Source organism: Lampris incognitus, chromosome 21, assembly GCF_029633865.1.
Source record: "Lampris incognitus isolate fLamInc1 chromosome 21, fLamInc1.hap2, whole genome shotgun sequence".
Taxonomy (NCBI): domain Eukaryota; kingdom Metazoa; phylum Chordata; class Actinopteri; order Lampriformes; family Lampridae; genus Lampris; species Lampris incognitus.
The window spans coordinates 7,201,304-7,223,888 of NC_079231.1; the positions used below are offsets into that span (position 1 = coordinate 7,201,304).

Here is a 22,585-nt window from a genome sequence, read left to right on the forward strand (position 1 = left end):
CCGTGAAATGCGCACAGGGGGGCGGGGACAAGGCTGCGGCAGGCGCAGGTTTGGAGAGGTGACCGCTGACCACAACAGCGCAGGAGTTGGGAGTGAATCGGAGGTTCGGAGGAACAGAACCCCCCGAGATGGAGGCGCAGGACAACCACGTTGGGAAGGGCGAGAATGACGCGGAGGAGAGGGAGGACGGCTGCCCGTGGCCGCACCTGGTTCAGTTCTTCGCGTACGGGGGGAGAAAGGGAGACAGCGTGCTGATGAAATGCAACCTCTGCGTGCAGCACTCGGTCATATCGGCTTACAGGAATTCCACCTCCAACCTCAAGAAACACATCGAGGTAAGACGAGTTATCGCCATTTCCGCATGTTCTTTATCCGTCCACGGCCACTGCCCCGTCCCTTCCGGAAACCCGAGCGGTTCCGGTTTAGCGCATGCGCGATAGCGTCTCCACGGCCTGTTTTGCGGCCCGCCGAAGCGCTTTACGGTAGTGTGGGATTTAAACGCAACGGCGTTTGTTTTGGTTCATTGTGACATAGAAAACCACGACTTGTTCTTCTCGAATAAATGCGCGCTTTTCTGGTTTTGTAAATAGCGCGAATGCGCGTTGTTCTTGTTTTCGTGAAGAACGTGTAGCACATGGCGCTGATGAGACGGATTACGTTTTCCTGGCTGAGCGGCCGACCGCCTGATACAGAACATCTGACACGTGCGGCCAATCTCGACATCCGGTTACAGAAAAGCCTGCTAAAAAACTGCTTATATAAAGTGATTGTTATAAAAAAAACTACCCCAACCATCCATTATGACAATTAAATATATATGCATGTATATTATGGTGGCTTTTAACCTAACATACTTTCTAAGTGCGTTGGGTGTCTAGAAAAGTGCTATATGATTATTTTTAAATTTGTCACATTTAAGTGGACCACTACATTTTGGTAGTATTGTTAAAGTCACACTAAACTTGTTCTATCAATATGTATTTCTAAAGCTATATTGCACTTATCAGCAGCGGTGTGAAGTAGTTTGATGGTATACTTACCAGAAAAAAATCTTACTCCTGGGAATGTTAAGGGGGATGAGGCGCAGATGCAGCAGGCGTGCTGTGAAATACAAAGAAAAGTGACACACTTTGAGGAATCAAACATGCCTACCTGCAGCATGAAGACGCCGCAGGCATTTCCTGTAGCCTTGTTGAGGGAAATACTGGAAAATGGAAAGTAAATCCTACATTAAATGTGTTTAAAATACAACTGTTAGCTTGTTTAAATATTTGCTTTACACAGTTACATCAGATAAGACGTACTTCACGGTCTCCTCCTGTTTTCTCAGTCCAGGGTCCCAGGTCAGTGAAGGCTGCAATGTGTCTGGCAATCCAGACAAAACATAAAACACAATTATATGTGTAGTTAAATGATGAGTTCTGTAGCCTGAGAACAAGGCTCCCTGTTGAGCTTGTAGCCAGAGAACAAGGCTACTTTTGGAACCTGTAGCCAAAAAACAGGCTTGGCCATTGAACAAGGCTAGTAAATTATTTTTAGTCAAGCTAAATATGGTTCTGTATTTTTGGACCCAGCATTTAATTGTAAAGTTATATACACAGTGTACTTAACACCCTTACGTTTCAATCTGTTGTACATCCTTAGTCTTGACATTTGGACCGTCTGGCAAGTTGAACCCTTCATAATGGTGGCCACTCCTTTGGAAATGATGCTGGCAACAGTATATGGCCCTTGGTGCTGGCTTGTTAAAGTGTCTCCAGTCTGTCGATTTTTGGGGTCCCATGAGACGAGAACATCATCACCAGCCTGAACTGAACATACTCTCATATACTTGCGCTTGCGATCTCTGAAGGTCTTTTGTTGCATACTCTGTGTTCGCTCTATGTTGCAAAGACCCTCCAAAAAAGAACAGTACCCAATAATTAATACTTTCTGAAAATGAATATAGAGTTTTCTGGTGTCTTCTCTTCAGTACAAACCGTTTCATTGAGAAGTTCCAGGCATTCATCACTTCTGGCAGATGCGGGTGTCGATGGAAAAGGAGGACATAGGGACTGTGCCTAGTGGAGGTCTGATCATAAAGAAGCTCTCCATTAATAACTAAATCTAATATATTAAACAAAAAAAACCCACCCTTGACACTGAGTATTAATAATCACAAATTCACAAACTCAGTTTTAACATTGTAAAAATAAACTAACATTTATATTCTTAGTTGGGGGTATGAAACAGTGAATCACTAGGGTGTCTCTTTCAAGTAATAAAATTGTGGATATTATATATAATATGTAGATGTGATAAGACACAACCTGCTTTGCAGTGTTAATTCCATACACCACAGTAGGAAGGTGGACGTCCCAGTTGTTGTGGTCGTCCACATACTTTCTGAGAGCACGCTTGATGTTCTGGTTGGTCCTTTCATCCTGTACATTTCAATGTATTTGTGAAGTTGATGAATAAGCATGTCATTTAATTACAACAGATCTCAGAGGACAGACATCCAAAGAGTTACCTGTCCATTGGTCTGGGGATGGTAAGCACTGGAGACCGCATGCTTGATTTTCAGCATACTGAAAATGCCGGCAGTGAGCTGCAGCGGAATGATCAGTTAAATTCGCAGGACTGAAGTACTTGCAGACAAGAACATATACAGTGAGCACCATAATTCATTGGACAGTGACACATTTTTTTTAAAATTTTGGTTCTGTGCACTAGCACTTTGAGTTTGAAAGGCTATAAACTGTACTCTAGCCTTTTTGTTCTTCAGGCTTATTGGCGGTTTGCATCTTGTAGTGTACCCTCTGTAGTCCTGCTGGTGTAGTTTTCCATGTATGGTGGACTTTGACACATCTACACCTGCATCCAGGAGAGTGTTTTAATCTGTTGGGTCTGTTGTCAGGGGGGTTTTCTTCACCATAGAGAATATTCTGCGGTCTTCCTCGGTCTACCGGGTCTTTTGACATAATTGAGTTCACCAGTTGTTTTTTTTCTTCTCATTAATGATAAACCAAACTGTTGACTTGGGCATACCCAGGGTTTCTGCAATGTTCCTGATTGATAGATTTTCATTTCTGAGCCTTACGACGGCCAGTTTAATGTGCGTCGACACTGCTGTCTTCATCATGTCGTCACACCCCAACTAAATCTCCAAAGGCAATTGCAAAGTGTAGAATCAAGACGAGACATCAACAGTTCTCTTCTGTATTCACTAACGATGCAAATGAATACACCTACCTAATGAAATGCATCTGTGAAGCCAATTCAAAAAATACTTGTAGTACCTTAAAACGAGGCGAACATATACAAAAGGTGCTGTCATTTCTAAACGGTTCATCTGATATGGATGAAAATATCTTCAAATTATAGCTGACAGTCTGCACTTCAACCTCATTGTCATCGTATCCTTTAAATCTCAACCTGCTAGAACACAGAACCAGTAACAAAAAATGTGTCACTGTCCAATGAATTATGGTGCTCACTGTATGTGGAGAGTGAGGTAGGAAAAAAAAACCCTCTGTAACATTATTAAAGACACTTTCACAAAACTTCACTTCGTTGACAAACTCCTTCCCTTGGTCTGTGTTGATTTTCCTGACCATGCCGAACATGTGCAACTTTGAAATTATTGTTGCAGACACCCCAGTTGCTGTCCTCGGTTGCAGAGGCTCTGCAATGGCCCACTTTGTGTAGAGGTCTGTCATGGTAAGGATGTATATCTGTTGTTGCATGCCGTTTCTGGCAGTGGTCCAATCAAATGCAAACCAAGCGCCTCCCAAGCTTCTTTTACCTGTACACAAGCTTGTGAGTTAATCCGCACTAGTCTTCACTAAGCTAAAACATTGTAAGCAGTACCTTAACGGAGTGTAACACCGGCGCAACAGTCTTGATGGGATCCTTCAACTGGCAGTGGTGACAACCTCTGACCTGAAAGACAAGTTACTACATTTTCAAAACAAAATTGATGTCTAACATATTGAAAGGCCAGTTGATGCAAGGTGATGAGGACAACAAGAACAACTTCTAAATCAAGTAGGTATCCAACAATACCCCACCCTACAAATGTTCTACCTGTAAGACACCAATTACAAATTGGGAAATTGTGTGGCCGTTTCATTTTATGCAACATCACAAAAAGCCAAAAATCATGTTCAAGTCTAAACAAATCAGCAGGTGTGTCAAGTAACAGGCATCATTACCCAATCTTTAACATCCTGTATCAGTGTAGACCAGTAGCAGCCAGCAATAACCCTGTTTCTGGTGCTTCTGGTGCCATTGTGATTTCCAGTACCAGGGTTGTAGTGGCACTCCGTCAGAACACGTCTCTTTTGTTCCTCTGACAGCACAACTAGCCGCATGTACTGCCTGCTGGGGCCGGTGTAGAAGAGTCTGTTGTCTGTTTTAAGAGGGAAACAGGAAAGGCTGAGAAAGCTGCAGTTCAAATGAAAAGGAAATGACTACATATCTGACTGAGATTAAACTACATTAACCATAAAGCCACTTGTGCACAGCTTCTCCTAACCAGGTACAGGAGTTGAGCAAGTACAGTTAAATGCTGTTGGACAACATATTTTAAACAAGTTGCATTTGTGTATTAAACATAAGACGAAATGTGTTGTTAACCAGAAAGCCCCAGTTATTTAAGCCTTCATACGTAATCATGTGTAAACTAAATCCTTTCTGAGCACGTTATGGTCTTGTGATGATCCGCTGTGGCGACCCCTAGCGGGAGCAGCCGACAGTAACACTAGTAGTATGGCCTTACAAATGAAAGATGTAAAAATAACGTTTTCCGGTGATTCAGACACGTCTGGATAACTAGCGCTGCTTCCACTTTTCTTTGCTTCTTTTGAAAACGCACTAAAAGTTACCTCGCGTTATTGCCCGATCCGTTCCGGAAACCCGATTTGTTTTACGCATGCGCGGAAATGCGTCTACTTCCGGTCGCCGCCGCCGTCGTTTTACAACGTTGTTGAAAACCGCCGTGAAGTCATGGACTCTTTTGCCTTTTTCCACCGTTTGCGGGAATATTTCTTAAAAGGTGAAACCGCCTCCAACGTTGATCGCGCAAATCGAGCAAAACTGAAACGGGCATATTCAACGTTCGCCCTCAAAGGTAACTAAGTACACACCAAAGTAGAAGTAACGCTGGTTACCTAGACATGCCTGACTTACTGGAAAACCTAATTTTTATATATTTCCGTTATAAGTCCATAAAGTGCTCAAAAAGGATTTAGTTACAAGTTTTTACGCACGGAGGCTTAAAAAACGGATACTTTGTGGTTAATAACAGTTTTGGCCATGAGTTTAATACACAAACGCTATTACTACTACTACTACTTCCGGCTCCTCCCGTTAGGTGGCGCCACAGCGGATCATCCGTTTCCATCTCTTCCTGTCCTCTATCTTCCTCTGTCACACCAGCCACCTGCATTTCCTCCCTCACCACATCCATAAACCTCCTCTTTGGCCTTCCTCCTCTCCTCTTCCCTGGCAGCTCCATATTCAGCATCCTTCTCCCAATATAACCAGCATCTCTCCTCCACGCATGTCCAAGCCATCTCAAATGCAATTTGTTTAACATATAATGTTGTCGAACAGCATTTAAAAGTTAACTGTACTTGTTCAACTCCTGTACCTGATTAGGAGAAGCCGTGCACAAGTGGCTTTATGGTTAATGTAGTTTAATCTCAGTCAGATATGTAGTCATTTCCATTTAATTTGAACTGCAACTTTCTCAGCCTTTCTTGTTCCCCTCTTAAAACAGACAACAGACTCTTCTACACCGGCCCCAGCAGGCAGTACATGCGGCTAGTTGTGCTGTCAGAGGAACAAAAGAGACGTGTTCTGACGGAGTGCCACTACAACCCTGGTACTGGAAATCACAATGGCGCGAGAAGCACCAGAAACAGGGTTATTGCTGGCTACTACTGGTCTACACTGATACAGGATGTTAAAGATTGGGTAATGATGCCTGTTACTTGACACACCTGCTGATTTGTTTAGACTTAAACACGATTTTTGGCTTTTTTTTGATGTTGCATAAAATGAAACGGCCACACAATTTCCCAATTTGCAATTGGTGTCTTACAGGTAGAACATTTGTAGGGTGGGATATTGTTGGATACCTACTTGATTTAGAAGTTGTTCTTATGGTCCTCATCAACTTACATCAACTGGCCTTTCAATATGTTAGACATCAATTTTGTTTTGAAAATGTATTAACTTGTCTTTCAGGTCAGAGGTTGTCACCACTGCCAGTTGAAGGATCCCATCAAGACTGTTGCGCCGGTGTTACACTCCGTTAAGGTACTGCTTACAATGCATGCACGTTTTATTTTTATATATATATATCAAGCTTAGGTCTTCATATATATCTATATATATATAGCTTAGTGCTTAGTCACATACATCAAGCTTATTGCTTGATCAACACGGGTACAGGAGAAAAAGTTGTAGCCTGTACTGCTATGCTTTAAAACTTTTTTTCTTGTATCCATGTTGATATTCCACTCCTCACTAATTGAGCACTTATAACACCATTGACGGTTTTGGAAAAAACGCTATATATATATATTTATATATATCAAGCACCAAAATCAAGCTTAGTGAAGACTAATGTGGATTAACATGCTACTCACAAGCTCATGTACAGGTTAAAGAATCTTGGGAGGTGCTTGGTTTTGATTTGATTGGACCACTGCCAGAAACAGTACACAACAACAGATATATATCCTTACCATGACGGGACCCGTACACAAAGTGGGTAATTGCAGAACCTCTGTAATCTAATTATATTAGATATTCTTTATCAAACCAGGAAAAAGGTGTTCACTCGAGAAGGAAAAATGTAGTCTTTTATTTCATGAGCATCATTGTCTTAGACGTTCTTTACAAAAACAAGAAAAATGCATATACTGTAAATTGCATCGACATACTGCCGACAGGAAGTAGGTGCATTTTCATGCATGCGTTGAACAAATCAGGTTTCTGGTACGGATTGGGCAATGACAACCACAATGTGCGATGCCATTTTAAATCACGTGACACTGCTTACGTGGTACAGTCACATGACCAGTGTGGCAGAAAAAGTGTCCAGTGCACAAATATCTATCCCCACATCTACACACACACACATATATATATATAAAACATGCGTGCATATAAATGTACACACATGATAGTGTACATACAGAATTTTAGTAGTGTAAGGTGACACCAAAAGATATCCCTAAAGACAACAGTTCATCTATGTACAAAGAATAAAGCATATATGTACAAAGAAAATATTTGGAGGAAGACACTCAATAGACACTCCAATTACTGTCGGGCTCGTAGGCCATCATCAAGTATGGGAAAACACTATAGCGGTGCCTATTTTAATTCTATAAAAGTGCAATATTTCCCGCCAAAGACCAACAACACAGAGACCAAAAAGAAAAGGAGAACACGGATGACCAGTAAAATAGATGACAAGTAGTATACAGAGGAATGTACCTAGCAAGCAGTGGATTTAAGCAGTAGCGTACCGTGGGGTTTCAGTCAGTTCAGTCAGGGCCTTCAGTAATGAACTGCCCCCCCTCCCCACACACACACACATTTTTCATACGGGTGCTGATACAGCCGGCACAGCCACATACAAAATACACTATTACGTGCTATATGCAGTACTGGATCTACACCAACAAGACAGCTGATCTTCAACAACCACAACACACACCACTGTGTACTATAGTAGCTATTGCAGCATCACCATCAGATCTTCCTTCATGTCACTCAGCAACCAGATTGCACGCACACACACCACATGGCACAAAAACTACTAGAAGAGTATATTCAGTAGATTGCAGATTTCTATCCTATGTTGTATGGTTTTGAGTCGGTGGCACTGACGAAAAGACAAGCGGTGGAGCTGGAGGTGGCAGAGTTGAAGATGCTAAGAATTTTGTTGGGATTGACAAAGGAGGACAGGATTAGGAACAAGTGTATTAGAAGGACAGCTCAGGTTGGACGGTTTGGAGACAAAGCAAGAGAGGGAAGATTGAGATGGTTTGGACATGTGTGGAGGAGAGATGCTGGGTATATTGGGAGAAGGATGCTGAATATGGAGCTGCCAGGCAAGAGGAAAAGAGGAAGGCCAAAGAGGAGGTTTATGTTTTTGGTGAGGGGGCACATGCCGGAGGCTTGCGTGACAGAGGAAGGTGTGGAGGACAGGAAAAGATGGAGACGGATGGTCCGCTGTGGTGACCCCTAACGGGAGCAGCAAGAGATGAAAATGATGATGATTGTACTTTTGAAAGATTTGGAGACCCATGGATTATTTGGATAAATGGAAATTGATTTTTGGGGGATGACCCAAGTGCTCAAAAAAGGTGGTATATGCAGACACAGTCTCTGTGAGTTCATCCAGATCATCAGACATTTTTAAACCAGTCCCAGTCAGTGCAACTAACATAGTCCTGGAGACATTGGATAGACTTCTCTGACCAGAACTGAACGTCACTCCGGCTTGTTTCTCTTTAGGACCGGTTTGTAGGATGGAACCAAATACAATTCACAACGTGGTGATCAGGCATACCGAGTGGAGCTCTATGAAGGGATCCATAACAAAGGTCCAGACATTTCGTAAATTGTGTCGGACGACTCAGATGACTCTCCTGGTTTACAGTGATTAAAATCACCCATAACAAAGTGTGGTGTGTCTGGCGCAGTCGCTTGAAGCCGTTGCACTGTTTTTGCCATAGCCCGAGTTGCCATTCAAAGAGGCCCAGTCACTCAAATGTCCTCCCAGCAAAGATCAGAGCTAAAATTATGTCTAACTTTTGCACTATGATTAAGGGGCCTATATTGTAGTTGCTGTATAACTATCACATTAAATAAACAAAAGTACATTTCAAAAATGTTGCAGAAGCCATTTGGTCTCATCTCGTCAGCACTTAATTGGTCCACAGGTGTCAGCAGTGTAGGTGGGAACATTCAATCAGGTGATGGGTGTTGCTTGACGGAGGGGAGCACAGTGTTTGACCGCTTCGCTGCTTCGATACAAGCTTAAATGTGGAATATTGGACTGTTTATGATGTATGACGTTTTGTGGTGAGTACTACATATAGCCTTTCAACCCAAACAAGTCTGAACGTTATTTCATAGACGCACGTAACGCGAAGTGGCTACAAGCGCGTCAGTTAGGCGCCTGTCTAGCAACCCCTCAGGGGCTTTAAGTGTGGGCTTAGTATCCACACATATTGCCCGTTCATGTTGTCAAAACTGTCCTCATACAAGGTTGACACATTCTGCCCGTCTTGCAGTTGGCAGATAGACCTTTCCTCGATTTGTTCAATTTTTCTCAATGATGGTCAATTACTAGTACTTACAGATGCATTATGTCGAGATTTTGTGCTTCAGAGTGAATGAGCTGTGTTCTGTCCTGGAGCACAAGAAAAGCTAAAATGATGGGGACGTAGACGGAACAAAGTCGTTTCCACAGTGTAAAAAAAAACTGCACATTTCATGTACATTCAATTCTATAGGGACGTCTCCACAAGTATTAGCCAAGGCAAATAGCCAAATGCATGCTTGACAAACGTGATTTTTTACAATTCCTTCTGACCATGAATTATTTTCCACCACTTGATTCAGTTCATGCATGCCCAACGTTAACACACACTCCTCTCTTGAGCGTCTAGCAGCGATCATAGCCCAACTATGGAGAGTCGAAGCACCTGAAGACAAAACGTTTTTTGTACTCCACGTAGATTATAAACCCTTGAATATAAAAACGACTCATTGAAATCGGTTGAGACGTGTAAACGCTTTTTTTAATCCAGAAACCCCCCCCCCCAGTTCCCCCCGTTTACTCGCGTGTGCGTTTGTTTACAGGCCGCTCTCGCCCGGAAGTAACGGGCTTCCATTCGTCCAATGGCGGCGTCTCTACGGAGTCACGCGCGCCAGTCTTCCGCCAGCCGAGCTGGCTAACTTCCGGTTTAGTCTCCCGCTAACGAATGGCGTAAAATGAGTTAATCGTGCGGCTTTCGTAGCCTTTCCACATGTTATGGGACCGAGCGGATCAAGACGTGATGGTGAAACTGTTCGTTTTGTGTACAACTTACAATTTCCGCAGCCTTTGAGAAACCCTTTTCGCGCGGCGCAGAAGAGGCTGGGCTGACTAGAAGCGGTCTGGCCAGCTGACACAGGTTGTGAGTAAACCGATGTATGCTTTGACCAGCAGGCAGCGGTTGCAAGCATGTTTTTATTTAACTCCTCTGAGGTCAAGAACACAACTCTTAGAGAAATTGTTTGGCAATAAAAATATATATCTGAAATAATTGTACTGGTTTAAATCGATTTTATTGTTGCCCGTTTTTTAAAAAAAAAGTCCGCCATTTTTTCTCAGTTAAAGTTTTTATTTTTATTTTAGGGAGTTCCTTATCCGATGCAGGGGGGGGGGTAATCTTATCCAGAAAGGGCCGGTGTGGGTGCAGGTCTTTGTCCCAGCCAAGAAGTTACACACCTGTGTCTCCCAATCAAGTTCCTCAGCAGACTCTACTGGTTAATTAGTGGGTTAGTGGGATCAGGTGTGTAACTGCTTGGTTGGCGCAAAAGCTTCCACCCACACTGGCCCTTGGTGGATAAGATTTACAACAGGATGTGTTGCTGTAAAGCCCCTTGAGGCACAGTTTTTAATTTGGGATGCTGGGCTATACAACAGCAGTCGGTCCCATCAGAGCGGCCTCCATAGCAACACGGTCTGCTGATCAGAAATGACACCGTTGGATTTCGTGATTGATAGGGGGCATCGAGTAGTACTAAATTACTGAAAAGGGACAAATTAAAATTCATGGACGATCACCGACTGTGGCATTGCACTTGTGGGTGAGTGGGTGATTCGTGCAGCCCCGAGTTAGTCCATCGGCTCCAGGCTGGGAGAGCAAGTGCTGAGTTGAAACAAGCGCTGAAGTGGTGGCTTTTCTCACATGGCTAGGTTAATACACTAATTAACTTGATACGTTTCCACAAATACACTTAATATAAGAGTTGCACAGTAGTGACTTGTCTGGCCTCGTCTTTGCTGTTCAGTGAACGAGTTAATGGAGACGAGGACTTGTTACTCCCGACTCGTTCAAGTGTCCTTCGTTGTGAACAATTCGTTCATGACTCGCACATTACTACCGCTTAACCAATACCGTAAAAGCTTGACTTTCCGCATCTCAGCAAATTGAAGTGTGATTTTTTTTTTTAATTATAATTTTAACCGGTAGTTTCATCTTCCGTTGTGGAAAGTGGACAGTTGTGTGCGTGACGTCAGAGTTTAACCACTGACTGTGACATCTACTCTTTGTTGCAGACGCCTCTGCTGACGCGAACATGCCTAAAGATAGTCGTGCCAAGCGGAAGCGGATGCGCGAGGCAAAGCGCCGTGCACGTGCAGCTGAGTCCGATGAAGCACGATATGCACGCCTAGCTCGGGATCAGGCACGACACAGGCTTGCGCGTGACCTCCAACGTCACAAACGCGCGCAAGAGGAGGACGCACCTGAGATGCGAGCGGAGCGCCGGGCGCGTGACCTTCAGCGTCACAAACGCACGCGAGAGGAGGACGCACCCGAGATGCGAGCGGAGCGCCAGGCGCGTGCCCTTCAATGTAACATTGTGACTGAAATTGAAGGAATCTTTCTGTCTGTCCTTTGATTTAGTTCGACAAGCGTTCACCCTGTTGACGTCACACTTGGCGGGCGTGTGGCTGGGGACCGACGGAAGTGTAGTGTCGAGTGTGAAGTAGTTTGGATGAGTGGTTGGAGAGAAGGTGCAGACAGACACGTTTTTTCTGTGGCAACTGGACGAACAGGGCCCCTCTGCCATTGCAACCCACATTATGGTCGGGGTGGGGGTGGGGATTACATCCGAATGGGCCACTGCACAAATATACTATATCTAAAGCGCGCCATTGACAGTGTTTTACATTTCTTAATAATTAATCAGAAATGGGTTGCGGTCAGGATACAGCAATTGCTCGGTCTGGATTGTGGTCCGCTAATTAGTGAACCCTGCTCTAGTGTCATTGGTTAGCCTAGAATTCAAGTAAGCCAGAACTAGATAGTGTGTGTGCGCATGCATGCTTAAATAATTAAACTGCAATTCTTAAAAATATTATAACAAAATATCAGGACAACCACTTTTATTACAACAGGTTAAAAGTCAGTAGTCATTTAACCAAATTTCCCAAACTTTAACATCATGCTAAACAATTAATGATTAGCTTAAAAAATGACTGGTTGAATGATTTTACTCAGTTTTTCCTTTGGTGTTAATAGCAGTGATGTGATGAGGTAATGTTTGAACATGTACTGAAATAATGTTTATCTTTACAGAGGAAACATCCATCAAAGATTGACGAGTACAATGACGTCAGTGCGACAGCAGCCCGTCAACGAAAGGCCACACCAAACAAGCTCTCAGCCAGTAAGCAAGCCAGGTCACTAGACAAGGGTGTGTGTACTGGGAAAGAAATTCAGCCCTGGACTTATCTGTGGGGTGGGGGTGGTTCAGGTTGGGTCTGTGAGGGTTGATTACATATGTATAGTTATTTATTCGTTTTTAAATACATAGACTTACGGTTTCTTAAAGAACATAGCCCGTTCGATTTAGCACCCTAGTCCTTGCTGGTAATGATAGTCTTTTATTGTTGACAGGTGATTCTGAATGTATTCAAAGGCTTTTGCAATGGAACGTAGCTCATGTCTGCCATCCTGTTTCTTTTGGTAATTTTATCTCATTTGAGGTTTTATGTTTTTTTTAATCACTGGCCCTCCCCCTTTTCTCTGCATCTTAATTTATAGGCCCCCTGTTTCAGTTAAGTTTTATCTCTGAGTTTTCTGACCTATCTATTCTCATGCCAAAATATGACAGGGTGCTTATTCTTGGCAATTTTAATATTCATGTGTTTTGTTCTTCCCATTCCCTGACTTCAAAATTTTCGAATCTTATCGACTCGTTTAACCTCATTCAATCTGTTGAAGGGGACACACATTCCAAAGGCCACTTCTTAGACCTTGTACTCTCATCTGGTTTCTCTCGATTGTCTTAATCTGGTGGATATTGCCTGTATCTGACTATAAAGCTGTCATATTCAAAGAGCCACTGCAGCTTGCTATTCCTAGTCACTATCTTAAAACACGCTCCCACATTCTCAACGCTGGCTTTGCAGTTAAATTCTGTGATGCTTTTAATTCATCATCCTTTAATCCCTCTTTATCCCCTTTTAATTCAGATGCACTGTTAAATTTATTCAATGATCAGTGCCTATCCACCCTCGACCAAATTGCACTGTTTAAAACTAGGAAACAAAAATAAAATAACTTGCCCTGGCTGAATAATCACACTCTCGTGCCCTTAGAAGACTCCGTAGAAAATCAGAATGACAATGGAAGGTCAACGTCCGAATTAACACATAAAACCCTTAAAAACCAAATGTTAATCTACCAGAAGGTAGTTAAGGGTGTGAGATCAGTGTACTTCTCTTAACTAACATCAAGAAATAACCACAATCCTAAAGTTCTCTTTAGGGGAATTGATTCTGTTATTAATGGTTCCTCCACTTCTCTTTTTGAACCTTATGTCGAGTTGTCTGAAATATTTCTCTCATTTTGTAAATAAGTTGGAGAATATCAGGTCCCAAATCCAGCCAGACTCTTGCATTTGTTCAATTCACCATGTTAATTCTGCCTCTTTTACCCAGTTTCAACCAATTACAATTTCAGTGTTGGAGAGTACAGTCTTCAATATGAACTCCTCTTCCTGCATCTTAGACATCATTCCCACTAAGCTGCTCAAGGAGGTATTTTCAACTATGACCCCGTTATTATGCAAATTCTTAATAATTCTCTGGCCTCTGGTCCTTTTCCAGACATTTTTAAGCATGCCATTGTTCACCCATTGCTGAAGAGACCTAATTTAGCTCCCCTGTCCCTCAATAACTACAGACCAATCTCCAAATTGTCTTTTCTGTCTGAGGTTCTGGAGAGTAATTTCTTCTCAGTTGATTTCTTTTATGAACACTAAGTGTTTTTAAAGGTTTCCAGTCTGGTTTTAGAGCACTTCATCGTACTGAGACAGCTCTAGTAAAGGTCACTAATGACCTACTATTGACTGCAGACAGAGGTGACTGCTTGATTTGAGTTCTTTTAGACTTAAGTACTGCCTTTGACAAAGTCGATCCCAACATCCTCTTACATTGATTAGAGACTTGGGTTGGCATCAACGGCTCGGCTCTTGGCTTATTAAGCTCTTACCTCACCAACAGAACTTTTTCTGTTGTTCTGGGTAACTACTTCCTTGATGGTTGAGTTGTGGTGTCTGTCAAGGCTCAGTTCTTGACCCCCTTCTCTTTTCTATATACATGCTGCCTATTGGCAAGGTCATTCAAAATCACGATGTAGTACATAACCATTTTTATGCTGATGACACTCAGCACTTGGTAACATTTTTCTAAAACAATGTTACCAAGTGTGTTACAAAGAAATAAAACCAGACAAGGCAAAAATAAGAATAAGACCAAATAAGTAAGAGGAAAAATAAAATCGGTGTAAATAAATATCAAACGTTTGTAAAAGCTTTCATGAAAAGAAAAGTTGGAAGACAATATTTAAAAGAAGCTAGAGACTTGGTTAGTCTTCGTTCGACAGGAACAGAGTTCCATAGAGTTGGGGCTCTAACAGCAAAAGCCCGATCACCCTTTGTAACAAACCAAGACCTAGGAATAACCAGCAGGGCTCCATCTGTAGATCTTAATGGTCGAGAGGGCATATACCAGGTGAATAAACCAGAAATGTATGTAGGAGCAAGACCGTTTAAGGCCTTAGAAGAGAGCAATACATTTTTAAAAGCAATTTGAAATATAACAGTCAGTGTGGGGAGGCAAGCGCAGGAGTGATATGGTCATGCCTTTTTGTCTTGGTAATGAGCCAAGCAGCAGCGTTTTGTACCAACTGCATATGGTGGAGGGAGCCTTGCTGATACCAAGTCAAGTCGTCAATTTTATTTGTAACAAGAGTAAAGCGTGTTACAATAGTCAAGCCAAGAACAGATGAAAGCATGTACAACTTTTTGCAGATCGGCAATTGATAAAAATGACCTAATTTGGGAGATTAGCTTGAGCTGAAGAAAGCATGACTGAACATGTTTGATTTGATTATCAAAACTGAGGTTAGCATCGAATATTACCACAGGATTCTCAGCAGCCTGCTTAAGATTACCTGACAGACCACCAAGATAAATAACAAAAGGGCTAATGGAATTTTTGGAACCAAACAGAATGACCTCATTAGCATCATTAACTTTGAGAAAAATTTCGGACATCCAATATCGGAGAGGCAAGTTGTGAGATTTGCTAGGGTGCTGGGAACTGTGGGTTTTAGTGGTATGTACAACTGTTGTCAGCATAAAAATGGCAAAGCACATCATGATTTTGAATAGGACTGAACAATTAATCGAATTCAAATCGACATTGCAATGTAATAGAAGACAGTTTTCAAATCGCAAAGGCTGCGATTAAAAAAAAATAGGCTTATGTTGCACAGCATCTTACGAAACAGAGGGTTGGAAACGCATGGCATCATGTACACACGCTACCCTACACTCATGTGAATGAGACTAGAGCACTAAATAATAATAATCATTACATTTATACAGTGCTTTTCTAGGCACCCAAAGCCAAATGAAGAAAACAACTTGCCATGCTACGCTGTGATTCTAGCAGTAACGTTACTATCTTGTGAAGATGGCCTCGGTAGAACCGAACACTGAAAAGGTGACTTGAGTGTAAAAGAGGAGCAGTATCTGGACCTATTGTGCAGAACGTGCCTTGCTACCGTAGCTACAACACGGGGCAACACTACAAACCTGTTCCGGCATTTGAGAAAGCATCGCAAGGTCATGTCTAAAAACCCAACCACCAGTGTGTCAAGTAGGCTGAATACCACCCGGCGTATATATATATCTGCACTTTAGTTTGTGTGATTTGTTACTGTAACTGATTGGAGATCAGTAAGATTTGTATTTATTGTCATATTAATGTTCACACCAGGCCTGTTGTTCTGCAGTGCTTTGTTGTTCCTTTTTCAGATTTTATTAAAAAGTTAAGTCGTGAATAATTATAGTACAAGGCTTGAAGTTAAATCAGTCGGTCAATATGCTACTGTGATTGAAAGTTTTTCTTTTTACAATTAAATGGTTAAATGAAGCTATGTTATTCATATCAGTTAATGGATCAATTCATCTCATTTCCTCATAAAACCTCAGCCTGGCCTACAGGAAAGAGCAGTTTATATGTTGACTGTAGGTGCCTAAATGCATAGTTTGTATAAATAAAAATTTAAGTTCATTTACAAGATTTCTTATGAATAAGAAAATAATTTTGTACATTTAGTTCATGGGATTTAAATAAGATAATTCATGATAATACAGTATAGTATTTACAGGAGATAAAATGTTAAGAAATAATCCATGTTTATTGATTAGACAGTGATTTCATGTGTAGAGTTCGTTTTTAGATGATATTAGTATGACATAGTATAGGGGACTTTTATTTTGAAGATAGGACTATTCTTGTCAGATGTAAGAATTGCATTCTGGTCAAGTTTAGTTTAGTAAGAAATATCCAGATTAATCCGGTTAGTCAGGCCAAGTATGAGAGTGGAGCCAGACAGTCTCTCTCTCTATCGCCCAGTTTTATTTATTCCCCTCTCTCTAAGTTTAGGAATCGTGAAAATACGTATGAACCTTTTTGATTTTGATAATTAAACAGTTAGTTTTACTTCGTGGTCCGTGGATTTCCTTTTACGTGGAAGTGGAAGACGGGAGATTGAAGTTTAGCATTGGGAGCATCAGAAACTAATGGCATCGTTGTTTGGAACCTACATTCTAGTCAAAAGACTCGCTCTTCGTGGAAAAATGGAACTCAAGTGGACCGGCCTGACTCGGGATGAAACTTTTCACGGACATTTGGTCATTTAATGAAAGAGAAGGCGTCAATCCGTAAGTCATATCTTTTCTATATTGCCTGGAAGTGCCGATTGAAGCTAGCAACGGCTTGTTGATGGAAAATAGCCCACACGAGGACGGTAGGCTCATGCGGTCTGAAAGTGAAAGTAAAAATGCTAGCTAGCCTGCTCGCGCTACGGTGATTCGACATCTTTACTAATTAAGTGTGGAAAGCCCGACTGTTGATTTATTACGATGGAGGATCAAGAGGAAGGCAGTGGAATTGGAAGACGGATAGTAAAAATGACTCAAAGCCATGGCAGAGCAGGCATCTAAACATATACAAGCACGCAGGCACAAGTTATCCCAGCTAACTAGCATGATGAAAGAGATAGAGACGTTAATGGAAGATGATGCAAATGTCGGCATTGTTAATAATAAAATGCGTGTTGACTTCAGTGGTTTGCAACAAGAAATCACACAACTAAATGCTGAACTGAGTCATTTTATGTCTGAAGAAGACTATGACGATGATCAGAAGAATTTGTTTGATCCTAAAATTAAATCACCAAATGAGTTCTTCTGGAAATGTGAGGAATGGATGAAAGAGGTCGCAAAACGCTCTGAGCAGGCTGAAGAATGTGATAATCAGGTGAAGCCTATGGATAGTAAGTCTGGATCGGTAAGAACGAAAAGCTCATCGGGCTCGTGCTCAACACACATAGTCAGACTGAATACAGAAATGGAGCGTGCAGCTCTACAAGCAAAGGCTGCAGCTTTAAAGGAAAAGTTAGCTATTGAGCAGGAAGAAGCAGACTGGTTAGCACAACAGCGATGCAGGGAGGCTCAACTACAAGCTGAGGAAATTAAGTTTGAGGCAGAACAAAAAAGAAGGAAAGAAATACATGCATTGGAGACAGCTCTTGCTGAGTCAGATGCAAAAATGGGAGTTCTGGAAAAATATGAATATACTTCAATGGACAGGACTATCTTAAATATTGAAAAGGCTGAAGAAAAGAAAGAGAATGCGAACTTCCAACCACTATATCAACATGCCTCACCACCTCCTCCCAGTATCAAACACGATGTGCAGCCTCAAGCAGCACCACCAACGACCAGCACATTAAAGGCACCAAAAAGGGAAGTCAATGATGGATTGGAGCTTGATAGTCTGAGCAAGGCTATCTATCAACAGGCCAACGTCACCAAATACCTCCTGAAGAATCACAAAGCGTCATTACTTCCTGATCTCACCATTCCAACGTTCACTGGTAACCCTCTCGAATACAAGACATTCATCAGATCTATGGAACATGGAATTGAAGACCGCACCAGTGACAATCGTGACCGCCTACAGTTTCTGTTGCAGTACACAAGTGGACAACCACATGAGCTGGTTAAAAGCTGCATTCACATGGAACCGACGGCAGGCTACGCCAAAGCGAAACAAATGCTGAAACAGTTCTTCGGTGATGACTTCAAGATAAAGGAAGCCTACATAAAAGAGACTCTGGAGTGGCAGACAATCAAGCCAGAAGATGGTGCAGCATTGCAGTCCTTTGCATTGTTTCTCACCGGCTGCTCCAACACAATGACAGATATTAGCTACATGGAGGACTTGGAAAACGCATCCAACGTAAGAGCGCTGGCTTACAAACTCAAAGAAACATGGACAAAACACGCCTGCGACTTAGAAGACAAAACAAACCAAAGAGCAAGGTTCAAGGATTTCGTAGACTTTGTCAACAAGCAAGTTAGATACGTTCTACACCCGCTCTACGGAAACGTAAAAGACAACACTCCAGCCACAAAAGAACCAGGCCAACAGAAATCAAAACCACACAAGACAAAGACACACAAGTTGCTGAAAGTGTTCGCGACAGCAGTTGATTCCCCCAAGGCTGAAAAGTCTAAATAAAGCCAAGAAAGAGCGCGACAAACAAGCGTCGCCAAAAACACCAACAGCTGCAGTGGATGCAAACAGCAGGCTCTGAGGCTGTGCTGCTCTCTGTTGCAATAGCCAAACGGTTTGTAGTAAACTCGGGAGCAAACCACAGAAAGAGAAGATAGACTTCCTAAAAAGCAAAGGTCTGTGTTTTGCATGTCTGAAACACGGTCACGTGAGTAACAGCTGCACAAACAAAGTGCAGTGTCAAGAATGCTCTCGACAACACCCTACGCTGCTGCACTACGACTCTAAAGACTCTCAAGAAGAGGAAGCAACGAAGGAAAGTACTGAACAAGAGGTGACAAGTGCTCTTGTACAAATGATAGAGACTTTTGGTGTCACAGGGGCTGGAAAAGAAGATTGTGCTCTCTCAATTATTCCGGTACGCGTCAAGGCACAAATGGGAACCAAAGAAGTAACGACGTATGCGTTTCTGGTCCCGGGTAGCTCGGCTACTTTTGCTGCAGAGTCGCTGATAGCACAACTGAATATGGATGGACGCAAAGCAAGCATCTTGCTGCGAACAATGGGATCGGAATCTGTTATGAGCACAAGTATTGTGACTGGACTGGAAATAAGCAGCCTGGATGGAAAACAATTCATCGAGCTTCCAGAGGTGTTTTCTCAGAAAACCATCCCCGTTTCCAAGGATAACATCCCCCGGCAAGAGGATGTCAGCCGATGGCCTCACCTAAAGGAGGTGAAGCTTCCCACTATCCAACCCCAGGTTGGATTGTTCATAGGAGCAAACGTCCCAAAGGCAATGGAGCCGCTCCAAGTGGTGAGCAGCGTCCACGAAGGACCATATGCCGTCAGAACGATCCTAGCTAGGCTGGACAGTAAATGGACCGCTCGGAAGCGACGCAAGCCAGAAGAGCAAGTGGACAGCAGTGACTGCAAATCGGATCTCTGTCGCCAGGCTAAACGAGCTTTGGCAGCAGCAGTTCAAACTGGACTTTCCGGACGCAGGACAAGATGAAGACATCGAGATGTCAAAGGAGGATCACCAGTTCATGAACATGGTGTCACAATTCTCAAAACTCGTGGATGGACATTACAGTGTTTGCCTGCCAGTCAAGAACAAGAAACTGTGCTTGCCCAACAATAGATCAGTCGCCGAGCAACGTGCGCTGAACCTACGGAAAAGATTCTGCAAAGATGACAAGTTTCGCACAGAATACGCGGCATTCATGGACGATATCCTCAAGAACGGCTACGCTGTGAGACTTGACAATGCTGATCAGGAGTCAGAAAAGGGAAGAAAGTGGTATCTGCCTCATCACGGAGTCAGACATCCAGTCAAACAAAAACTGCGCGTTGTCTTCAACTGCGCAACAAACTTTGAAGGAACATCGATAAACCAGCAGCTTCTGCAGGGACCGGACCTGACGAGCTCCCTAGTGCGGGTCCCGACAAGGTTCAGACAAGAGACCGTGGCGGTCATGGCCGACGTGGAGGCTATGTTCCACCAGGTCAGAGTTAGTGATGAAGACACAGATCTCTTCAGATTCCTTTGGTGGCCTGAAGGGAACTACGAACAGGAACTCGTTGAACACAAGATGTTGGTCCACGTCTTTGGTGCAACGTCATCGCCAAGTGTTGCAACGTTTGCGCTGCAGAAATGTGCAACAGACCAGGAGGATGAGTTTGGCCATGAAGCTGTCAAAACAGTCAAGAAAAACTTCTACGTAGACGACTGTCTTAAGTCGACCGCTGATGAAGAGACAGCAATCGCTCTTTGTGCCGACTTGAGGAAGATGTTGGCGAAAGGTGGATTTCGTTTAATGAAATGGTCGAGCAATAGCCGGAAGTTGCTCAACTCAATCCCCGAAGAGGAAAGAGCCCAAGGGTTTGAAGACCTGGACTTGGACGAAGACAACCTGCCGATGGAGAGAGCATTGGGGATCCAGTGGTGCACCGAATCAGACCAGTTCAGGTTCAAGATCAACCTCAAAGATCGCCCGCACACTAGGAGAGGCCTGCTTTCCCTCGTCAGTTCCATCTTCGACCCTTTGGGGTTTCTCGCTCCAGTGGTGCTGCCCGCGAAGATACTCCTAGAAGATGTCTGCAGGCAGAAGTATGGCTGGGACGAGGAGCTACCAGACAACGTCATCCAGACTTGGGAAAAGTGGATCTCAGGACTGCAAAGGCTCGAGAACTTCGGAGTGGACAGATGCATCAAGTCAAAGGAGTTTGGAGCTCCAGTCTCCGCACAGCTCCACCACTTCGCCGACGCAAGTCAAGAGGCTTACGGAACTACAAGCTACCTGCTGCTGCGCGACGCGACTGGTGAAGCTCAAACTGCCCTGATGATGGCCAAGGCGAGGGTCGCACCCTTAAAGTCTCCAACCATACCAAGGATGGAGTTGACCGCAGCCACAGTCGCAGTCAAGGTGGACAAGTTTCTCAAGAAAGAGCTTGAACTCGTGCCACTCAATTCTATCTTTTGGACAGACAGCACGGCTGTGCTGAAGTACTTGAACTGTGAAAGTACAAGATTCAAGACATTCGTGGCTAATAGAGTCACAGCTATCCTGGAACACACTCAGACGTCCAAGTGGAGGTATGTCAATACCGCTCTAAATCCCGCAGATCTCGTCTCAAGAGGACAGATTGTCGACGCATTCCTGAAAGAAGAAAGCTGGCTGGCTGTCAGGACCAAGTTTCCTGCACTGCTCACAAGACCAGTGGACCAAGAATCCAAATCCTGGAATGCTGGAATGCTGGATGTTGATGATCTGGAGATCAAAAGAGTAGCTCAAGTGCATGTTATCCAGGCGGAAGAGCCGAAAGAGGCAACGGGACAGTTGATGAACCACTTCTCATCCTGGACGAAGCTTAAACGCGCCGTTGCCTGGTTTCTGAAGCTTAAGGGACTGCTTAAAGAGCTGAAAGAAAAAAGAAAGGCAATAGATGGAGAAAGCCGAGTGAGCCAGTTCAAAAGGGCTTTCCAAGGAACAGGTCTCACCTGCGAAGATCTAGCCGTGGCGGAAAAGGAAATTGTCAAGTACTATCAGAAACAAACCTTTGAGGAAGACCTGACAATGCTACAGGATCAAGCAAGGGTGAAGAAAAGTAGCTCTCTCTTAAAGTTGAATCCAATACTGGAGGATGGAATCATGAAAGTGGGAGGAAGGTTGAGCCGAGCGGCAATGCCTGATGAAGCCAAGCAGCAAGTAATCTTGCCCAAGGACTCGCACATCACTGGGCTTGTGCCGAGACATATCCACGACACCACAGCTCACGCAGGAAGGAATCACATGTTGGCTCAGCTGCGTCAAAGGTTCTGGATACCTGGACAAATAGAGCCATCAGATGTTTTTTGCTGAAGTGCATCACTTGCAAAAGACTACACAGAACAACTGGACAACAACTCATGGCAGATCTACCTACTTTCAGGGTCCTGCCAGGCGACCCCCCCTTTACTAGATTGGCGTCGACTACTTCGGCCCATTCCTGGTGAAAAGAGGAAGAGGGGAGGCAAAGAGATATGGAGTCATCTTTGTGTCTCGCCATACGAGCCGTACATCTAGAAGTAGCGTTTTCACTCGACACAGATGCATGCCTTAATGCAATCAGAAGATTCCTTGCGAGAAGAGGACAAGTAAGAGAGATGTACTCAGATAACGGAACCAACTTCAGGTCGGCTGACACTGAGTTGAAGAA

General features: G+C 43.4%; 1 protein-coding gene across 4 annotated transcripts in view; it reads left to right on the plus strand.

Annotated features, from left to right (window-relative positions):
- The first annotated feature begins 32 nt into the window (after window positions 1–32).
- Window positions 33–22,585, plus strand: part of LOC130131650 (zinc finger protein 567-like) — a 36,395-nt gene continuing 13,842 nt past the window's right edge. Inside the window, exons 1-4 of one of the 4 annotated variants that reach the window (XM_056301420.1) lie at window positions 4,944–5,113; window positions 5,765–5,961; window positions 6,235–6,306; window positions 12,363–12,453. In XM_056301420.1, the coding sequence (XP_056157395.1) occupies window positions 4,990–5,113; window positions 5,765–5,961; window positions 6,235–6,306; window positions 12,363–12,453 (484 nt within the window). In that variant the 5' untranslated portion in view covers window positions 4,944–4,989. Of the gene's footprint in view, window positions 336–4,943; window positions 5,114–5,764; window positions 5,962–6,234; window positions 6,307–9,972; window positions 10,191–11,338; window positions 11,620–12,362; window positions 12,454–22,585 lie in introns of those variants that run through there. The other 3 variants (XM_056301421.1, XM_056301422.1, XM_056301423.1) reach the window with 3 other exon arrangements.